The sequence below is a fragment of the Ascaphus truei genome, chromosome 17 (genome assembly GCF_040206685.1).
Source record: "Ascaphus truei isolate aAscTru1 chromosome 17, aAscTru1.hap1, whole genome shotgun sequence".
Taxonomy (NCBI): domain Eukaryota; kingdom Metazoa; phylum Chordata; class Amphibia; order Anura; family Ascaphidae; genus Ascaphus; species Ascaphus truei.
In genome coordinates, this window is record NC_134499.1 from 14,271,166 (window position 1) to 14,284,963 (window position 13,798).

The 13,798-nt window shown below is 48.6% G+C and overlaps 1 protein-coding gene across 2 annotated transcripts in view; it reads left to right on the forward strand.

The window, feature by feature from the left end:
- BORCS6 (BLOC-1 related complex subunit 6) overlaps nt 1-12,231 on the forward strand; it is a 16,770-nt gene extending 4,539 nt beyond the window's left edge. The window contains exons 3-4 of one of the 2 annotated variants that reach the window (XM_075574042.1): nt 2,080-2,163; nt 12,083-12,231. In XM_075574042.1, the coding sequence (XP_075430157.1) occupies nt 2,080-2,163; nt 12,083-12,127 (129 nt within the window). In that variant the 3' untranslated portion in view covers nt 12,128-12,231. Of the gene's footprint in view, nt 1-2,079; nt 2,164-7,893; nt 8,159-12,082 lie in introns of those variants that run through there. The other variant, XM_075574041.1, reaches the window with a different exon arrangement.
- Nucleotides 12,232-13,798: the final 1,567 nt, after the last annotated feature.

Genomic DNA, 13,798 nt, shown 5'->3' on the forward strand with positions numbered 1-13,798 from the left:
GCCTTGGCGTGCGTGTGCGTACAAGCAACGCCCCCTAATGGGCTGGGCCCTGTCGGTACCTTCGCCTGGAAGGTGCAGCCGCGCTACACTGCAAGTTTTTGCAAATACAAAAAAATTGTATTTGCAACTTGTGACGGAGGCGTGGCCACGGCCCCACGGCGGTTGAGCCAATGAGGACGAACCAGCCGTGTGAGGTCATGGCATCGCCCCTGCAAAACCCCCTCCACGCTCCCTCCCGTTGGAATCTCTGCCTCTTTCCGCAGATCGCAGTGAAGCGCTGTGCACGTGGCCCCCCCCCCTCTAACCCCCTGCCGGGCGTGCGTGCTACAGTGTACACTAGGACCGCGGCCTAAGTGTTTGCCAGATCGGAAGGTGTCTTATCGCAGAAGATTGCTTGGTACATATGAGACCTGATCTTTTGCTAGCTGTAGATGAAAGGTATGCTGCATTTATATTAGACACACACTTGCACATTAGCGCCACCTGTCATTACTGCAGAGTATTACGACCAACGCTAAACTCCATTTTTCACCGCATCCAATCCGCAAAACGCAACTAAATGCCGGGGATTTAGACCACAAGTCTGGCTACAGCTGTATACTACTCCTGGTTAGAAAATTCTTGCTTGTGGAGTGAACGTTTGCTCTAATGTTGGCCTGTTTTTTTTGGAGGGGGGTCTGTGTGACACGTGACATCTTTGCTGCCCTTATGATCCCTGAATGTCACATGGGCAACGACTGCTTTTTAGTACTCTCTGATTTCTCCCACCCCTGTTCTGCTGTGGTATGTACTCAGAGTGGGGCAGAAAATAGACCATTTATTTACTACTAGGAGCTCGGGTACCACATCACACAGCTGTCCCTTTAAAAGCCTGTCCCTGTCCCTCTGTCTTTATAGCTCCGCAACATTCTCCAAACTATCTATTTTTTATTTATTTTTATTTTTTTTCACATTTTTTATTGGGTTTTTCAGAGGGTAGGGTACAGCATATCATATCACAACAAGCTGATACAGAAGTCATTGGGTATTTTCTGAACAAATTGACAATAGTAGAGCTTCCGCCCAACCTGTTAGGATCCAAGAGTATCAAGCCCTCCTCTCCATCCGGAGGGGGGGTGCCTATGGGTCTGCAGCCGTCTCTCCTTTTCAAGAGGAGTAAGGATAGTTAAAAGAGAGGAAGAAATAGGGGAGGGGTAGAGGGATATAGGGGGGGAGGGGAGTATGGAGCGGCATAAGAGAGGGCCGCCCAGGTCCCGACGTCCACCGAGCTCTAGAACAGAGTTTGAGTAAACTATGGGGGTTTAGTCATATGGTGGCCAAGCTTCCCAGGTTTTGTTGAATTTGTCTAGTTGTTGTTTTCATCGAGCTGGTAGGAGTTCCATCAAGCGGACTTCCCTGATTCTGGTGAGGACCATCTGCCCGTTGTGTGGTCTAGTTTTTTTCCATTTTGCCACTATTGAGCTGCCGTTAGTACGAAGGATGTTAAGTTTTTGGTCTGAGGAGGGAGCAAACTATATCTATTTTTTAACGAATGTGTCAGGGCTAAGACTCGGGCATTGTGTGTTTGGAAATGTTTTAAATGCGTTACACAGGAATATTTAAACGCCTCTATCTTAAGTAAACAATCCTAACTGCATATCCGTGACATTAATTTTCTGTACAATGCAAATTACAGTTAATAAATGCAAGCAGGATTTCTAGCAATACACCTGCAGCATCAAATTGTAAGGCCGAGTCCATGGAGGGTGTGTGCGGACGCGCGACCGTGCCAGTGGCTTCACGCGCGCCTCTAGCTTCAGCAATTTGTCCGCTATAATTGGACGCGATGAGTGGACGTGGCGTCACGGGAGCTGGTTCGCCGTAATTGGGCGGACCCCTCACGTAACCCGGCCGTCGCGCGAGGAAACATATTTATCCGTTTCCTCTCGCATCGCGAGCACCGGCGCTTCTGGTCGCGCGCTCTCAGGACCGCCTCATAGAGGCAGATCATTTTGATCGCGGTTGGGATAACCATGGACGCGGCCTTAGATTACGTGTGTTCTATTAATATTATTTTTGCTAAACGTGTTTTTCTTTCAGATGACCGCACTCAGTGTTGGATACATTCAGACGTACAGAGATTCAGTGGATAGCCTGGGGGAATCTGTGGATATGAGTATCAAAGTAAGTCCTAAAAATCCCTAACTTTTGGGGATCAGGGTATAGATTTTCAGATGTATACATTTCATTTTGTTAATCTGATCTGTGATAAAACATTTCCAATATACATGCATACATACATACATACATACATGAATGGATACATAGATGGGGTGCAAACTTATCTTTAATGAAGAGATGATGAGGTTTGAACTGTCCTCATAGCATAACAATTTAATGTTACATCACGTACACGTGCATTTATACTTCAGTAACGTCCTCGCATATCTGCCTCCGCCCACCCACTAATTAGCCCAACACACGATGCATCCTTGCTGCAGCCTGAGCTCTCTAAGCAGAGTGCAGTTATCGTAGCCAAGAGGGAGTGAAGGAACTCTGACCAGTTACACAGGGAGGGAGGTTAGAGAAGCCAAGTTTGGATAAGGTTTATATAGCACAGGAAAAATCATCTGCATGTCGCTGCCGCAGAGGATTATTGTATTGTGTTCCGTGCCGACGCCCGCCGCTCCATCACTGTATTGTGTTCCCTGCCGGCGCCCACCGCTCCATCACTGTATTGTGTTCCCTGCCGGCGCCCACCGCTCCATCACTGTATTGTGTTCCCTGCCGGCGCCCACCGCTCCATCACTGTATTGTGTTCCCTGCCGGCGCCCACCGCTCCATCACTGTATTGTGTGCCGTGCCGGCGCCCGCAGCTCCATCTCTGTATTGTGTTCCGTGCCGGCGCCCGCAGCTCCATCACTGTATTGTGTTCCGTGCCGGCGCCCGCAGCTCCATTACTGTATTGTGTTCCGTGCCGGCGCCCGCAGCTCCATCACTGTATTGTGTTCCGTGCCGGCGCCCGCCGCTCCATCACTGTATTGTGTTCCGTGCCGGCGGCGCCGCTCCATCACTGTATTGTGTTCCGTGCCGGCGCCCGCCGCTGCATCACTGTATTGTGTTCCGTGCCGGCGCCCGCAGCTCCATCACTGTATTGTGTGCCGTGCCGACGCCCGCAGCTCCATCACTGTGTTGTGTTCCCTGCCGGCGCCCGCAGCTCCATCACTGTATTGTGTTCCGTGCCGGCGCCCGCAGCTCCATCACTGTATTATGTTCCGTGCCGACGCTCGCCGCTCCATCACTGTATTGTGTTCCGTGCCGACGCTCGCCTCGCCATCACTGTATTGTGTTCCGTGCCGGCGCCCGCCGCTCCATCACTGTATTGTGTTCCGTGCCGGCGCCCGCCGCTCCATCACTGTATTGTGTTCCGTGCCGGCGCCCGCAGCTCCATCACTGTATTGTGTTCCGTGCCGGGGCCCGCCGCTCCATCACTGTATTGTGTTCCGTGCCGACGCTCGCCGCTCCATCACTGTATTGTGTTCCGTGCCGGCGCCCGCCGCTCCATCACTGTATTGTGTGCCGTGCCGCCGCTCCATCACTGTATTGTGTTCCGTGCCGGGGCCCGCCGCTCCATCACTGTATTGTGTGCCGTGCCGCCGCCCGCAGCTCCATCACTGTATTGTGTGCCGTGCCGACGCCCGCAGCTCCATCACTGTGTTGTGTGCCGTGCCGCCGCCCGCCGCTCCATCACTGTATTGTGTTCCCTGCCGGCGCCCGCAGCTCCATCACTGTATTGTGTTCCCTGCCGGCGCCCGCAGCTCCATCACTGTATTGTGTTCCCTGCCGGCGCCCACCGCTCCATCACTGTATTGTGTTCCCTGCCGGCGCCCGCAGCTCCATCACTGTATTGTGTTCCGTGCCGGCGCCCGCAGCTCCATCACTGTATTGTGTTCCGTGCCGGCGCCCGCAGCTCCATCACTGTATTGTGTTCCGTGCCGGCGCCCGCAGCTCCATTACTGTATTGTGTTCCGTGCCGGCGCCCGCAGCTCCATCACTGTATTGTGTTCCGTGCCGGCGCCCGCCGCTCCATCACTGTATTGTGTTCCGTGCCGGCGGCGCCGCTCCATCACTGTATTGTGTTCCGTGCCGGCGCCCGCAGCTCCATCACTGTATTGTGTTCCGTGCCGGCGCCCGCCGCTCCATCACTGTATTGTGTTCCGTGCCGGCGCCCGCCGCTGCATCACTGTATTGTGTTCCGTGCCGGCGCCCGCAGCTCCATCACTGTATTGTGTGCCGTGCCGACGCCCGCAGCTCCATCACTGTGTTGTGTTCCCTGCCGGCGCCCGCAGCTCCATCACTGTATTGTGTTCCGTGCCGGCGCCCGCAGCTCCATCACTGTATTATGTTCCGTGCCGACGCTCGCCGCTCCATCACTGTATTGTGTTCCGTGCCGACGCTCGCCTCGCCATCACTGTATTGTGTTCCGTGCCGGCGCCCGCAGCTCCATCACTGTATTGTGTTCCGTGCCGGCGCCCGCCGCTCCATCACTGTATTGTGTTCCGTGCCGGCGCCCGCAGCTCCATCACTGTATTGTGTTCCGTGCCGGGGCCCGCCGCTCCATCACTGTATTGTGTTCCGTGCCGACGCTCGCCGCTCCATCACTGTATTGTGTTCCGTGCCGGCGCCCGCCGCTCCATCACTGTATTGTGTTCTGTGCCGGCGCCCGCCGCTCCATCACTGTATTGTGTGCCGTGCCGTGCCGCCGCTCCATCACTGTATTGTGTTCCGTGCCGGGGCCCGCCGCTCCATCACTGTATTGTGTGCCGTGCCGCCGCCCGCAGCTCCATCACTGTATTGTGTGCCGTGCCGACGCCCGCAGCTCCATCACTGTGTTGTGTGCCGTGCCGCCGCCCGCCGCTCCATCACTGTATTGTGTTCCCTGCCGGCGCCCGCAGCTCCATCACTGTATTGTGTTCCCTGCCGGCGCCCGCAGCTCCATCACTGTATTGTGTTCCGTGCCGACGCTCGCCGCTCCATCACTGTATTGTGTTCCGTGCCGGGGCCCGCCGCTCCATCACTGTATTGTGTTCCGTGCCGGGGCCCGCCGCTCCATCACTGTATTGTGTTCCGTGCCGGCGCCCGCCGCTCCATCACTGTATTGTGTTCCGTGCCGACGCCCGCCGCTCCATCACTGTATTGTGTTCCGTGCCGGGGCCCGCCGCTCCATCACTGTGTTGTGTTCCGTGCCGGCGCCCGCCGCTCCATCACTGTATTGTGTTCCGTGCCGGCGCCCGCCGCTCCATCACTGTATTGTGTTCCGTGCCGACGCTCGCCGCTCCATCACTGTATTGTGTGCCGGCGCCCGCCGCTCCATCACTGTATTGTGTTCCGTGCCGGCGCCGGCACCTCCATCACTGTATTGTGTTCCGTGCCGGCGCCCGCCTCTCCATCACTGTATTGTGTTCTGTGCCGACGCCCGCAGCTCCATCACTGTATTGTGTTCCGTGCCGGCGCCCGCAGCTCCATCACTGTATTGTGTTCCGTGCCGGCGCCCGCCGCTCCATCACTGTATTGTGTTCCGTGCCGGCGCCCGCAGCTCCATCACTGTATTGTGTTCCGTGCCGGCGCTCGCCGCTCCATCACTGTATTGTGTGCCGTGCCGGCGACCGCAGCTCCATCACTGTATTGTGTGCCGTGCCGGTGCCCGCCGCTCCATCACTGTATTGTGCTCCGTGCCGGTGCCCACCGCTCCATCACTGTATTGTGTTCCGTGCCGGGGCCCGCCGCTCCATCACTGTATTGTGTTCCGTGCCGGCGCCCGCAGCTCCATCACTGTATTGTGTTCCGTGCCGGCGCTCGCCGCTCCATCACTGTATTGTGTGCCGTGCCGGCGCTCGCCGCTCCATCACTGTATTGTGTTCCGTGCCGGCGCCCGCCGCTCCATCACTGTATTGTGTTCCGTGCCGGGGCCCGCCGCTCCATCACTGTATTGTGTTCCGTGCCGGCGCCCGCAGCTCCATCACTGTATTGTGTGCCGTGCCGGCGCCCGCAGCTCCATCACTGTATTGTGTGCTGTGCCGGGGCCCGCCGCTCCATCACTGTATTGTGTTCCGTGCCGGCGCCCGCCGCTCCATCACTGTATTGTGTGCCGTGCCGACGCCCGCCGCTCCATCACTGTATTGTGTGCCGTGCCGGGGCCCGCCGCTCCATCACTGTATTGTGTTCCGTGCCGGCGCCCGCAGCTCCATCACTGTATTGTGTGCCGTGCCGGCGCCCGCAGCTCCATCACTTGCTAGATGGGGTTTGTACTCGCCCATGGGTGAGTGGCAGAGTGCATTGTGTTCTTGTTTGATACAGGGAATTAAACTATAAATTCGGAAGTGTACAAGAAATTAAACTCTAAAGGAAGAAAAATGGATGTTTGCCCAGTATTTTCTCCTTTTATCACTGTATATAATGTAGCAATCTAATTGTGATGTACAGTAATTAAGCTGCAGTACCTAATTGAGATGTATATTTCCAGATTAAATATATAATTAATATAACTGGCCCGCATTTTAGTTGGGGTTTTTATACCCTTTTATCAAAGTCTGAAATATAGAAAAATGTTTTTGCTCTGAGCAATTTTATTTGTTTGTAATTTGGCAGATATAACCATACCGTTGTTATAATTGCGGGAGACCAATGCTTTTAACACCAAAATACACAGATCCTTTGAGCAAAGCAAGAGAGAAAATAAATTGTGATTTATTTACAGAATAAACATACACGGCTTGATTTACAATTACAACGAAAAACACACTTACTAGTTAAGTCTGGTTACAGGATGTATCTTTCACTGCAGGATGAATCTTGTTACATGATGGAACTCCTTTCCCATGGGCTGCAGGGTTTTTTATTCACTAAACAGGCCTATATTTAACCCATGCAGCTAATCTACTCCGTGGGAATAATTCCTTCCCCCTATCACGGAGTTGCCACTACTTTGCAAACCTGGCAGAGGGGCTTCTCAGTCTGCTCTGGGCATGTGCCAACTTTGCACCGTGTCCGCTTAGCAAATGAGGCCCGTCCCCTCTACTGGACGCTGCTCAGTCTGGGCAGAGTGACAGCTGCCCAGATGGCTTATTGAAGTTTCCCTCCTTGCTAACAAAAGGTTTAACACCTCCATATCCTGGATGGCCTTTTAAGCTCAGAGGGCGGAGTAACCCCTGTTTCCCATGCAAATGGATTTTTATCCATACTGAATGACTTCCTCTGAACCATACTTTAATAAAAATATAAACCTTGGGTACTTTTAAAAAAAAAACATTTTCTTTTCCATTTATACAGAGAAACCTTTGACATTATGATACTGAACTCCCCCCTACCCACCTTTGGTGCTACTGGGGACCTTTGAATGTAATTAAATTCCCTGCCCAGTGGTGACCTGCAACTGCTTTCTAGGGAGGATTTTATCCGGTGGTCTGTGTTCATGTCCTCCGGAATCTGGGGGGATTCCTGAGTACATGTTTTGGGGTAACCCGCAACACTGGCCCCCTTCTACCCAAACACACCCTGACAACATTTTACCGTAAAATCACCCCTGAAACTCACGCCTTGCACCTCCCCGCTGGTTGGCACTCCTGGAACAGTAAAAATACACACACAACTTCATTACAAATGCAGTTACATGCCATGATTGGGTTGAAGAGTTGACAATCACAATTCCCCCAATATGGCTCACGGGCACCCAGCCGGACCAAATACCTTTATTTACTGGCATGGGTACCCCTTCACCGTCACAGTATGTACTTTTGGTGTGTTGCTGATTTTTGTAATCTTTTGTATGTATGTATGTATGTATGTATGTATGTATGTATGTATGTATATTTATACACATTTCACACTAACTTTTTTTTTTTTTTATATCACTAGGGCATGTACACATTGATGGCTCGATGTGAAGAGTTGGATAGATCCATGCAGCCTATTCATGCCCTGGCTAAACAAATTAGAGAAATTAAACGTACACTGGAGATGTTTGAAACATTATGTAAATAACCTACCAACAATTTACTCATTTTTTTTTTTTTTTTTTTCTGAAATAAAGGCATTAAAGTACCACAGAAATTACTGACTACATTTTGTGGATATTTGAAATGTTTTTATACTTGAAATAATAAAATCATGTTTATTTCTGCTTTGAGAGCTTGACCAAGTTTATACAATAGTAGTAAAACGACAACCTTGGGTTCATTGTGACCAAAGTGATAAGCAGGAGGAAGAACAGGCTTCCAGCTGTGTGATGTGGTAACTAAGAAGTGCCCAGTGGCTCAGCAACACGTACTAGTCCAAAATAGGTGCACTCGCGGCACCAGGTAACAAATCGCCATGGGTGCCCAGCAACAATGGTTCTGCATATGGCAGTGGTAACGCAGTCGCAGGAGTTGTTAATTACTAACTAGTCATTGAACTTACCTTTTTATTTGTTGTACAAGTTCTAGGAAAGAAATGTATTGCAGATAAATGTTAAATTGAAACAATATTTTAAGAGTTGACTTTTTATTTGATATAAAGTGATACGAACCTGTAAATGGAAAAATAACCTGTTATGACCAGAGAAATATTGACCATTTATGATCTTAACAAATGTTGACATATAGGTAATGGAAGGCTTTCAATAAAAAAAAATACTATACAAAAATAACCCACAATGGCCGCGCTGGCTGCGGAGACTCGGGTAGATGAAAAATAGAAAGAGACACTCCACCGATCTTCCAAAGATAACATTTATTGCACGAGCACCAAGGTTTCGGGCCGAACCTTGGTCAAGATTTGTCTTCACAGTTTCGCAAACGAAACGTTGGTGTGTGTGCAATAAATGTTATAATCTTGGGAAACCAGTGGAGTGCCAATTTGTTTTTGTAACATTTTCTACAGGTCTGGACGCTGAACTCGCCTGGGTTGTGATCTAGTGAGATTCTGAGCAGAGGGGGCGGCGCAGATTCAGCGGTGGTCAAATATCTTTTATTACGGGATTGTCCCTTATTTCATTGAGTTATCCCAGAAAGGTCTGACAGGCGCATAATTGTCTCGTATTTTAGTGACCTGTTTAAATTATAAAAAATAAAAAAAAATGATACTGACTGAAGGCAAAAAAACCTAAAAATATGTTGAAACTTTTGTCCTGTTGATGCACCTCACTCGCGCACCATTCTCGCGCACCATTAAGAGTGGGGTACACAACGTGTTGAGAGACATGACTGTGCTCAAAATGTTACGTATGTATGACTCCACAGCACAGAAAAAGCATACAAATCAGCGCTACAAATGAAATAGTGCCCTCTTATTTTTAATGGGGATGCTGAAACATTGTGTATACTGTACTCGTGATGTCTCAAGGTGAAGACAATGGTTGCAGCCTAAAAGACATGGGGCTTCCTCAGAAACCCAAAACAGTCACTGTGTAGTTGGTTCTCTTGTGCACAGTCAGTAGTGTCATCAATTCAAATAGAATTCTTGTAGTTCTAAGTTCACCTCTCCAGGTCTGGATTTTACTACTCTTCAGGGGAGGGTGAAGTGTAGGCCGGTCAGAGTTCACTCCCTCTCTTGGCTACGCTAACTGCACTCTGCTTAGATAACTTGGGCCACAGCAAGAGGGCAGGGCTAAATTAACAAAGGATGCATCATGTGTTGGGCTAATTAGTAATTGGAGGAGAGTGTTGATCAGAGAGATCAGAAAAGTAACCCCATAGCACCCGGCACTCAATGCTGTATATAATTACTCTAGACACCAGTAGTCCAGTAGGCACAATTACCTATTTCAACAAATGTATAGGGGGTTAATAACCCTTGTACCAAGAAGTCCAGTGAAAATAACAAAGTTTTATTTGTCTAAATACTAATTAAAAACACATATACACATCATTCAAAAACTATTAAAATAGCCCTTCAGAGGTGGCTTATGGGGTTAATGGTAGTCCAGTCAACTATCTGTCATAGATAGGAACTCCAAAAAACCTTCTTGCATATATTATGACTAATCAGTGGTTTTTGTCAAACTGCATATTGTGGAGATAGAGGTTGTATACTCCCTATGATGGTGTAGCTATCGTATATCTATTGCCAGTTGCACTCCCCTCTGGTAGTGCTATATTCTCTGTCAGAGTATATATATAGGTAGGTAAGGCAATAGCAGAGTGACTGAAATTGCAGCTTATCACTATTCCATGTGCGAGTTGGGCAACAAATTCACGTATATAAGCATGCATATAGGGACAAAACAGAAGGCTACAATAATATAATGAAGCCTCCGTGATGCTGCGTAATCGCAGCTAGACCTGCGCTGAGTCTGTGTGCATGATACAAGCGTCTTCTCCGTGCAGCTAACCACTGAATGTCGCCACCTCTGATGACGTCAGCGAGTGACGCCTATTCCCGACGACCGTTTCACGTAAGGCTACGCTTCTTCGGGGGAGGAGGAGTCTCTTCACGGACCTCTCGTACGTATTTATCTTATTTCTTTTAATTGATATCCCCGCCTCTCTTCTTTTCAGGTGGCCGGATAAACCCCATGATCATCTTGAGTAGTTAACTTCTGTCACGCTCGATCTCCTACCGAGGGACAGTATTGTATCTACATGAAGATACTAGCATCTATTATCTAATGGCATGTTGCACCTATGTTGTGGTCACTATCATTGCGGATATTCGATATAATAATGAGCTATATGTAACTATATATATAGTATATTGCTCATTATTTAGATACATAACCCCCGATCTATGTAAGTGTCAGCCTTTGCAGTCACACATTTTACAATATACACTGTTATGTGACCACCTCTGTGCAAGCTCCTCGGCAACTAACAACGAATATCCGCAATGATAGTGACCACAACATAGGTGCAACATGCCATTAGATAATAGATGCTAGTATCTTCATGTAGATACAATACTGTCCCTCGGTAGGAGATCGAGCGTGACAGAAGTTAACTACTCAAGATGATCATGGGGTTTATCCGGCCACCTGAAAAGAAGAGAGGCGGGGATATCAATTAAAAGAAATAAGATAAATACGTACGAGAGGTCCGTGAAGAGACTCCTCCTCCCCCGAAGAAGCGTAGCCTTACGTGAAACGGTCGTCGGGAATAGGCGTCACTCGCTGACGTCATCAGAGGTGGCGATATTCAGTGGTTAGCTGCACGGAGAAGACGCTTGTATCATGCACACAGACTCAGCGCAGGTCTAGCTGCGATTACGCAGCATCACGGAGGCTTCATTATATTATTGTAGCCTTCTGTTTTGTCCCTATATGCATGCTTATATACGTGAATTTGTTGCCCAACTCGCACATGGAATAGTGATAAGCTGCAATTTCAGTCACTCTGCTATTGCCTTACCTACCTATATATATACTCTGACAGAGAATATAGCACTACCAGAGGGGAGTGCAACTGGCAATAGATATACGATAGCTACACCATCATAGGGAGTATACAACCTCTATCTCCACAATATGCAGTTTGACAAAAACCACTGATTAGTCATAATATATGCAAGAAGGTTTTTTGTAGTCATAATATATGCAAGAAGGTTTTTTGGAGTTCCTATCTATGACAGATAGTTGACTGGACTACCATTAACCCCATAAGCCACCTCTGAAGGGCTATTTTAATAGTTTTTGAATGATGTGTATATATGTGTTTTTAATTAGTATTTAGACAAATAAAACTTTGTTATTTTCACTGGACTTCTTGGTACAAGGGTTATTAACCCCCTATACATTTGCTGAAATAGGTAATTGTGCCTACTGGACTACTGGTGTCTAGAGTAATTATATACAGCATTGAGTGCCGGGTGCTATGGGGTTACTTTTCTGATCTCTCTGATCAACACTGTTAAAACACAGATATCTTTTACCCCTCTGAGCACCTGCTTATTTGAATAATAATCTAAAATTGAATGGACGAGCGGTCTTTACTCTCTTTAAGCATTAATTGGTGGAGGAGTAAAGGGCGTTTAAAATGTATAGAACTACAAGAACGCCAATTGTTTGCATTAATTACACGATTTGTTCCCTTGTTTTCTCTCTTCCACATAATTCCTGGACTGTGCCCAACAGAACCATCTACACACTAACGTGGCACCAACAAAATATAGATTGTAAGCTCTAGGGCAGAGACCCATGCCTGCAAAATGTCCAGGCACCGCACTACATACAAGAACTATTATTTATAGAGCCCATGGTGTAAATCCCTTTGACTTGTGAATGGAAATTTTCTTTCAATTAAGTACGTTTTTGGCTATGCATAAAGATGACGTTTTAGAATAAAGTTATCCATTTTGTTTTAAAATTCAATATATCAGTGTCCAGAAACTAACATGTTTTTTTTGTAAACTTTATTAGAAGACGTTTGCTCTTCCCATGCTTTAATCCAGCAGTTGCCACTTACCTTAGCCAATTTATAAGGATTAATATTTTTGCTGAGATTGACAGTATACTCTAGCTTCCATTAAGGGGCAAGGGCGGTTTTAAAAAAAAAATTGGAAGTGTATTTGGTTTCTCTGCTTGCAGGAAAGAACTAATGGTAATTTAAAATATTTAATGGGAATAGAATGGGTGCATCTAAGGCTTTGCCTATAGTGACGGCGTTACGATGGGTGACGTCGCCGTCGGCGAAAGTTGTTTCGCCAGCATCGCGGGATTCCCGCAATTTGATTTGTTCAAGGGTCGTCACGTGACGCGACGGCCCTTGAAAAATCAAATTCTACCGGCGTCAAGTTTTTGCTCGGTCGCTTGTCGCCGTCGCGTGCACAATAAGCGCACGCGCCGGCGGCGGCAATGCTTTTGGGTGACGTCGCCGGCACTATAAGCACGGCCTAAGGCTGAGTCCATAGAGACTCGAGGCGTGTCTGGGGGCGGGCAGTGACGTCACGTGACCGGCCCACCACTCCCCTCAGCGTGCAAACTAAAAAAAAATGTACGTGCTACGCCTCTGCACGCCTGCGCGAGCCCCTGCTAAAGTCGCTCATTGCAGCTGCAGGGGCTCACTGGCAAGGGTGAGCGCGGCTAAGCGCTGACCATGCCCGCGGCCTAAGAAGTGAGAGGGGAAAAGGTGAAATAGTCTTTACTTAATTATTGTGTTTTTGCTAAAGTTACATTTACAAAAACAAAATGATAGTGTTACAACACAAGTTACTAATCAGTACTCATTGTCTTAATAAAAAGACTAGAAAATACTATGAATTGTAATCCATGTACAGTAGATAATCCCGCGTGTGAGCACATTCACGTCTCAGACAGGTCTGTAACCCTACCTTTCCCCATTGTCTCGTAGCACACAGTGCTTCCACGGCAGCCAGGGATTCTGGGTAATGACATGCAAATGAGCACACACGTCACCTTTTACTTGATCATTTTAAAGGGGGAATCCAAGCTAGTGGATTTTTTTTTAGCGTATTTGTTATCCTCGGCTGCCAGGGTTCACAATATGTCCGCTGTCGAGTTCTCGTCCTGCGGGCCAATAGGAAGCTGCAATGTCATCAGTGCGGCTTCCTATTGGCCCATGTGATGGGGGCGCTGTAAACTTTGAAGCCCTGCTTTCTCAGCAGGAGTGGCTACCGGCACCTACTTCTGAGGGAGGCATCTCCAGAAGAGCGGGGTCCCCGGAGCTGAAATTAACAGAGTACAGCTCCAGATCCCCCCTGCTTCTATGAGATTGTTTTTTTTCTCTATCGCCATAGATTGGTCCTTTAACATGGTCCCCTATAAGCATATGCCTGCCACATCACACAGCTTTTCAGCACCGCCTGGGTTACAAAAGCATAGAGCCAGTAA